Source organism: Triticum dicoccoides, chromosome 3B (genome assembly GCF_002162155.2).
Source record: "Triticum dicoccoides isolate Atlit2015 ecotype Zavitan chromosome 3B, WEW_v2.0, whole genome shotgun sequence".
NCBI classification, from domain to species: Eukaryota; Viridiplantae; Streptophyta; class Magnoliopsida; order Poales; family Poaceae; genus Triticum; species Triticum dicoccoides.
The window spans coordinates 433299889-433308333 of record NC_041385.1 but is presented as its reverse complement, the minus strand read 5'-3'; the positions used below and the strand labels follow the sequence as shown (position 1 = coordinate 433308333).

At 47.2% G+C, this 8445-nt stretch overlaps 1 protein-coding gene across 2 annotated transcripts; it reads right to left on the bottom strand.

Moving 5' to 3' along the window:
* Positions 1 to 1297: 1297 nt before the first annotated feature.
* Positions 1298 to 8245, bottom strand: LOC119276361 (carbonic anhydrase, chloroplastic). Of its 2 annotated transcripts, XM_037557410.1 has the most exons (9): positions 8053 to 8192; positions 5230 to 5468; positions 4839 to 4900; positions 4661 to 4709; positions 2516 to 2632; positions 2373 to 2426; positions 2101 to 2186; positions 1896 to 2001; positions 1298 to 1737 (listed from the first exon to the last, which is right to left on the bottom strand). In XM_037557410.1, the coding sequence occupies exons 2-9, from the start codon at positions 5383 to 5385 to the stop codon at positions 1603 to 1605; spliced, it is 765 nt and encodes a 254-aa protein (XP_037413307.1). In that variant the 5' UTR covers positions 5386 to 5468; positions 8053 to 8192; the 3' UTR covers positions 1298 to 1602. The 2 variants fall into 2 exon arrangements, with proteins under 2 accessions (XP_037413307.1, XP_037413306.1); XM_037557409.1 differs by lacking the exon at positions 5230 to 5468 and having other exon boundaries at positions 8053 to 8245.
* Between the last annotated feature and the right edge of the window lie 200 nt (positions 8246 to 8445).

The window sequence follows — 8445 nt, the reverse complement described above, 5'->3', positions numbered from 1 at the left end:
TTCATAGGTGCCTCCTCCCCTTGGAACGTTCCTCCTCAGTTATTAGGGTCCATTAATTAACTATGTGTTAATTAAAGGATTAAGCCCTTGCTTGTAATAAATCGCAGGTGGTTGCCTTTCAGCCACCATCGTGTCGGTTCCAACTCAAACCGACATATCTTGTAAATGTGTTTCGCTATTCACATTTGTCTCTTCAAGCGCTATATACTATAACACAGCCATCTAACCCAAAGACATGTTTTTCATTACTGTTAATTGCCAGTCTCTTGCATTTCTGCACTCAAACATGAATCACAACCACTCTAGACCGAAGCGGGAGAACTCCAGATACCTTAGGACATGAAGTTTCTACACCCAGGAGCAAATGCTCCTGGTGTGAACAGTAAAAAAAATCCAAAACAAAAAATTCTGAATTTTTTTTGTGGCATACTTCCACAAATGTTTGTTGTGCATGCAAAATTTCACCACAAAATCACACTGGTGGAAGGCATGGTGAAAAAAACAAAATCGATGCTCTGAAAATGTTACTTACAAAAGCATTTTGGAGCTATGATTTTTTTGCACGACTTCCACCAAGGTGTTTCTGTGATGAAATTTTGCATGCACAACAAACATTGTGAAAGTATGTCACAAAAAAATCAGTTTCTTTTTTATTTTACTGTTCACAACAGGAGCATTTGCTCCTGGGTGTAGAAAGGTACTTTCGGATACCTCAATCCTTCATGTCAAGAAAAAGATACCTCAATCCTTTTAGTCCTCGATCCCTCTTCCATTTAGTTTCCAATTCTTCATTTGTCAATATGGTGTGTGGTATAAATGTCTATTTGCTTAAGTATTACTACTCCGTAGAAAGTCTTGTCAATTTTTCCTTAAATTGCATTTTGCAAGTTTGTCATTTTGCACCGAGTAATGAAATGTGATGGATCCTTTTAGACTGATATGCACTAAGACACCGGAGACTGGAAATTGACAGCTGACAGAGCTGAGTGCAACTATTCGTTTTGCACAAACAATATCCAACTCACGGATGAAAAGAGTCCGAAAGGTAGACCTTTCTTTCTTGAAAAACGAAACTGGAGATAGTTCCTACACATGAGCGTAGATCACGAGTATGTAATTATAATGACGAGGTCATTGGTAATCAAGACATTACTGCAAGACCTCAAATCTTTCTGTCAGTTTGTATGGTGTCTTTAGTCAATTTCGGTTCCTTCATATATACAAACTCTTTCTTGGGTTGGGCAAACAGCTAAGCAGTGGCAGACACCAGATGGAAAACCGCAAGAACAAAGGGTAATAAAAGGGTAAACTGTTCATGAAAATATTATTAAACTTATATATGATGTCTTTTGATCACAGGACGATCAAATTATGCATCACATGGTAGTACAATTCCTCGTCAGAAAATGGTAAAAGAAAAAAGGTTCTATTGCTTATGGCGAATTCACATCGGGCCATCCCGGCATCCAGTACTGGAAAATAACGAGTACGCACTCCATGGCATTGGATTCACATCGGTCGGTCGGACGGTCGGACGATATCTTGATATATGTACGCGTTTGTATTCGCATGTATATATAGGAGTTAACCGGTGGGGAAGATTTACTGCTCCCATGTCTCGAACTTGCCGGAGACGAAGTCGTAGTGGCCGCCAACGAGCTTGAGGGTTCCGTTGGACACACCCTCCTTGACGAACGGGTAGGTCAAGAGGTTCTGGAGGGACACGTTCACGGCCTCCTGTGGAAAGGAAACAATTCAGAAATATCTCTTGGTCAGCGTACCAATGAGTTAGACAAACCACATGCAGAATTGTGGAGTGTGCAGTATTGCTAACAGGAGTACATAATATAGTGTATGAGCAAAGTATGAGATGGCAGATGGGCAATGGTGCGAACCTTTTCGAGGACGGTGCACTGGTCATCGAAAGGCATTGAGGCGCACTCAGTCTGCACCTTCTTCTTGGCCGGGAAGCCGATCCTGACCCAGTCCTCGACGAAGTGGCTGACCAAGACCAACCAAATAGACAGTCAGAAACTGATCGGAGAGACGGTAGAGTTAGCGGGAATAGGATCTGAGCCGTGATACTCTGGTAGTACTTACAAGGAGTCGTCTGCGCCATCCTTGAGTGAGAGGAGAGCCTTGATTCCACCGCAGCGGCTGTGGCCAATCACCACGATGACCTCAACCTGCAGCCCCCAAAAGTCCATATCAGGCCATGCTCTAAAATACGGTCAGTGTCCATGTTCACTTGTTCTTGTACTAGTAGTTGGATGACAGCAAAGTCCACTAGTGCAATAATGCATTATGGCACTCCTATTTTAGAAGCGACAGCACCAAAGAAAGAGAGAGAGAGAGGGAGGGAGGGTGTTGACCTTGAGAGCACAGACGGCGTATTCGATGGCCGATCCAACACCAGCGTACTTGTTCTGTAGTTGACAAAAAATATCGTCAATAATGCACCTCGGGGAAAAGAAAAAGGAAAAAAAAAGAGAGGAAAAAGGAAACGGAGCGAGACCTTGCAGTAGGACGGGACCATGTTGGCGATGTTGCGGATGGTGAAGGCCTCGCCGGGCTCCAGGCCCAGGGTGACCGAGGGGCACACACGGGAGTCGGCGCACGCGAACACCATGTACTGCGCACACAATCACCACCACCAGGTCAATCATCAAGGACCAAAGAAAAGAAAAGATGCTCCACTAGTGCTAAGCATAAGCAGTGAATCCACTTTGTGGGGTGTTATATTAGTGAGCATTTCACAGTGGTTAGTGATAAGCAGATGCGTTGTTCAGCGCATAAACAAATATAAGCAGATGTGCTGATAATAAGCGTGATAGGTGGAGTAGGCGTTTCCTTCTGACACGCACAGACACACAGCTTTGCGCTAAATGCTGCCACTTTTGACCTGTCTCCGGCCCAGCCCACTTTTTATCCAGAGGAGAGAGAGAGAGAGAGAGAGAGAGAGAGAGAGAGCGCATGGCATGCAGAGGGGCTCGCGAGAAGGAACCGGAGACGTACTGCGGTACAGGAGACAGAAAGGCGAGCAAAGCAAGTAGCGGGAAGGTTCCCTCCGTGCCACAGGCTTCTATCTATTCCAAACCAAATTACCGACTAAACACTTGATTATGACGCATGACAGTAGACCCGACCCGACCTTTGTGTGAGTTATCAAGACAGGACCACCGGCGGTTTCTTGTGCAAGAAATGAAGGCAGGCCCACTGCCCACACCCCGCAACTTGCTCCTCAGATGGCGACACGCCGGAAGTACTACTGCAGGATCTTTTCATCCTGCAGTAGCAGCACTAGTGTGGGATGATCAGCTGTGGATGGAAGTAGTATTACCGTCTCCCTGTAAAGCAGCCTTTCGGCCTTAACCGAGCTCTCAGGTCAGGCTACTCTACTCACTAGTGCGAGCGAGAGACTCCGTGCTTGCATTGCATGGGCCAACCTGACTGATTAAGGTAAGCATATGCCAATCTCTCTCTAAAAGGATACGGCCAAACTCTTTCGTAAAAGGCTCCGTCCACACACGCATTAATCTGCGATGGTGGTCCACCGATTGATAGCTCCCTCCATGGTAGGGTAGGGCCTGCTTAATCATGGAGTACCACGCAGCGCCATAGCCATACACTGCTAGCTACAGCTAAGCTATGCCCTGTTCTCAGGTAGTATCTCTTCTCTGCTTACAAGACAATAAATAATACCCCGAGTTAGGACGGAGCAACACTTGCCGCTCACGGTTCTTGTGCGTGGGGTCTGACGCGGCCGGTGCCAAGATGATGAAGCTTCCATATAAATGGCCACCATCAAAAGACCTTCATGTTCAACTCCGATAGTGCGGGGTGACGACTATTTTTTCTCAAATAAAAATAAAAAGGGTGGCAGCAGACGGCTGGGATCCAAATTCAACACAGCCAAAGGAACAGAAATTCAACACAAGATGTGTAATACCAATGCATTAGCATTTAGCAAGCACGCCGATCGAGAATCCTAGCTGAGACAAGCAAAAAAAAATGCTTGGTCTTGTACTTGCAAGATTCTGAACGTCAAGTTATCCTAGCTGCTACAACAACAGAAAAGGGGGGAAAAGAACCATATTCTAATACCACAAGACCACAAAGCGAGTGATAGGGACGGTGACATCTCAATAAGCCAAATCATATCATGGCATCGCAGTGCACATGGGAGTCGTTACCGCGGCGCGATCCGATTTCCTGGATGTGCACGACAGGTGGGGGTTTATTCGGAGGGAGATCCACAAGTGTACTGGTTTCAGCTTGAGATTGCCTACCGCCCATCTTTGGTACGGTAGTAAACTACAGTACAGTAGTGGTTGTGTTAACACATAACCTAGTATCAACTGGCCGGCAATGGCGACAAGCTGTCCCCTCTTACGGTCAGGCCATGCAATTAGGACAAGCGGCAGTTTTCTTTCATCTACTTTGACCAAAGCAGGAAATGCTATGGGCACCCACAGAGTGTGTCCCGGATTATGCCGAGCAGCAGGCTAATGTGAACAGAGAGGCTTTCTTCCGCTGCTGCGCTAAGCAAAGTTATTTCTCTCTCGATCCCCAAATCTACACAACCACTAGAGTAGTACTGTAGTAGCTGCTAGAGAGGAGACAACATTTTACGGCTGGAGAAAATGATGGGGGTACATACCTTGGGCGCCTGGCCGGCCTTGAGGGGCTCGAAGAAATCGGGCTTCTTGCTGCAAGAGGAAACGGAAACGGAAACGGGCAGATAATCAGTTGAAGAAGAAGAACAAGACTCAAATCGAACCAACCAAACCATCATCAGTCGAAGCAGCAGGACAGGAACAGGATTGGGGGAAACTTACTCGTAGACCTCGGTCTTGAACTTCTCGAACCCGGTCTTGAGGCGCTCCACGGCGGCGTCCATCTGCAAGGGGAGGAGAGGATCAACACCAAATTAGTCAACACACACACACACACTCACAGCAAGAAGAAACAAATAAACACTTGATATGCATCATGCGAATTTCGAGAGAGAGAGCTCTGCCCACGGAAAGGGAGAGCGTGCGCAAACAAAGGCGATTCAAGAGGATAACTAAATGCTTTACAAGAAAAAAAGAAAAGCTGAAAGGGCAAGCTGTGAACTGAATCGAAAGGGGGGCGGCGAAAAGGAAACGGAAAAAGATGAGATGGATGGACGGATGGAGCAGTTTATGGGTGGTGTGTGGGGGAGGGGGAGGGAGGAGGGAGACGGACCTTGTTGGAGGGTGGAGGAGGTGGTGGATGGTAGGTAGGCTTCTGGAGGAGTGACGAGGAGGAAGAATCTATCGCTGCCGCTGCTGCTGGGGTGTTCTCCCCACCGGGGGCGGAGGGCTTCTTATAGCAGCAGGGGAGGCACAGGCAGCCGCTCATCTTCAACTATCGCGCTCGCGTTCGCGACTCTACTCTTTTGGTTTTTCTCTCCTCTCCCCCGGACCGGATGGATGGATGGATTACTGGCAAAAATGGCACGTGGAAAGAAGAAGGCAACGAAAGAAGTTAGCAGCAAAGGAGGAGGGACTGGCTGGCTTTGTGGCCAAATGGCCGATCAGAATGGCAGCAGCTCTCTTTCTCTTTCTTTCTTTTGGTATGTTTTCATCAGATCATTAACATTAAGCCCGTGAATTCAAGGTGAGACATCCTTATCTTTATCCTTTTGGAGTGCTACTTTATATATAATGTTATTATCCATGGAATCAAATTAATACTAGGAAATGCGTCGAGAGAAAGCTAGTACTGTACTGTACTACGAAACAAGGAACACGGTGGTTGGTGCGTGATGCAATTGCCACTAGGTCTAGAGTGTGGACACAGTTCACAAGTCAAAGCATATGCAGGTTGGACATGCCTTCAATTGTGTCCTGCCTGCCTAGTGTGTAGCACTAGTATCTCAGATCCCCAGGAGCGCTTGCCCAGGTGCATCGGGTGAAGGTGGGCCTGGGGTAATCACCGGCTCCCAGATCCAAGGACAATTGGCAAGAAGGAAATTGGCAATTGGTAATGTGCTGGGCTCCTCTACTCAACCAACGTCGGGTACGCTAATTCCAGATGCTGGGGCCGCGGAAGGGCCACCCCACGAGTTTCCTTATCTGTGATGAGGAAGGCGGAGCTGAATTGACGCCTCTGTCCCTCCCGTACCAACTGCCGAGACCACCGCTTCCTGAATTATTGGAACCTCCCTCCCTCTCTCCCTCCCTCGTCCTCAGTCGACCGATCGACGAGCCCTCCTGAATCTCCGCCACTACTCCTAACGGCCCGCGTCTGCTGCCCAAAGCAGTCGCCGATCCAAGTCGAACGAACGGTGTTTCCGCTCTTTTTTTACATGCATGAAGCGTGATGTATGATGCCAAATAATATTTCAGCCCATTCTGTATAATTGAACTAAACAAGATTAAAACGTTCATTTTTGCGAGAGAAGATTAAAACATTGGGACGGCATATTTGTAGGATTCTTTCCTTGTTGTTGACATCTCAGCTGGAGAAGCTGGATATGGTACTACAACCACACATGGTTGAGGGTTGCAATCAGCTTCAACCTCTGCATCACACATCACTACGTGTAGCGTTGTGACGTTGATACCAACAAAAAATCAGGCCTCCAGCCTTCAGGTGCAGGCTAGCGGTAACAAAGTTTGCTTAGGAGTACGTACTACATATGGTTAACACGTTTTTATGTACATACAATCTCCTGCGTAAAAGTTTGGTAATGCACTTACTCTTTGTTTTCTTGAAATGAAATATTAATATAAATGAGGATTTGTTATAAGATTCAAGTTGGATTAAGTGTAGTAGTAGCTTACATAGGTGGTGTTTCAAAGCTCGAAAAGAGGAAAAATAGAAAGCTGACGGAGTGGATGACCTAGTCGTTATTTGTGCAAGCTTTTGCTATCCGATGTCAAACTACTCAACTCAACATCAAGACAAAGGATGTACATCTTTCTCCAAGAATCAAGAGAATGGAAACATTGACTAGACCTAGCTTAGGAGTACCTGCTTACGTGCTTGGATAAAAGCTCAAGTAACAACTGCCTTAACAACTCCATGGTTAACGCGTTTTATTTAGATACTTCGATACAAAAGTTTGATGTTTCTGCACTTACTCTTTGTTTTACTGAAATAAATGAAGATTTATTATAACCTTCGAGTTGGATTTAGTGTAGTAGTAACTTGCCTTGGCGGTGTTTGAAAACTCAAAAAGAGGAAAATAGGAAGCTTCTTATCCAAAATAAAATAAAATACGAAGCTGACGGAGTGGATGACCTAGTCGTTAGTATTTCTGCAAGCTTTTGAGAATCAAAGTCAAACTACTCAACATCAAAGCCAAAGGATGGTCATTTTTCTCCAAGAACCAAGAGAGTGCTAGAAACATAGAGTAATTGGTGTCCCTTCAGTCTTAGCAATAATGCCCGATAGACTCCACCTTGCCGCTTTAAGGAAAAGCTGCCGCTACATGTTTCTGCACTAGTATAAACTTTCTCCTGTACACTTGAGACTTTGTGGAGTTATTTTCAATCCAGAGCACATTATTGTGTTAAATTAACGTTATCGCTGGCCACCTCTTTGGAAACCCGTTCGTCCCGCATTATTCTATCGAGAGTTTGTTGACATGCATGTTGATGGTGGATGCAGAGAGGACTAAAAACACAATGCATTTGTCTGTTAGATCCACGTATATAATATTCAATGATTGCTTTCGCATAAATAGAAAAGGTTGCAAGAGTGTAGGGGATCATGGTGACATGCAAGCCCCATGTGCAGAGCTGGTCAACTGTACAGCAGTAATGCGTTTTGGTTTTTTGAGCTCGAAAATAAGGTGCATTTGGTTGAGCCATCACATGCATTTTGGTTGCCGTTCTCCCATATTCTGGGAAGAAGATCTAGGCATGTGGCGTGGAGCAAAGGGACCCGTGACCCACGTACGTCGTTCCCAAAACAGCAAAGGACACGCCATGATGCCAAACTTAGCTAAGCTTAACAAGGGCTCTGCCGGCCGGATAGAGGAACGATATGCATGGTGCATGCAGCTGCGAACGTACGTACCAATGCGGGTGCGACGGGCGCGGCCTGGACGGGGGTGTTCCTGATGAGCTTGGGGCGGAAGGAGGAGGAGTTGGAGGGCGCGGGGGTGCCGAGGCTGGCGACGATGGTGGAGGAGCGGGCACGGGGCGCGACGGTTGCGTAGCACCAGTTAGCCGCGGCGGTCGACATTGTGCAGATGGGCAGTGCCTGCTGCCCTCCTTATACGCGCAACAAATAGTGCTGGGAGCGCGTGCGTGCGGACAAGCACAAGGCCGGGTGCGCGCGGCGGCGTGCGGCTCGCCACGGCCGGTGGATCCCGGCCACTGGCACGGGGCGCCCTCATCCCCCCGGCGCGACACCGGATAGGCTCGCGATAACGCGACGCTGGATCGTGGCCAACGGTTCGCGCGGCAC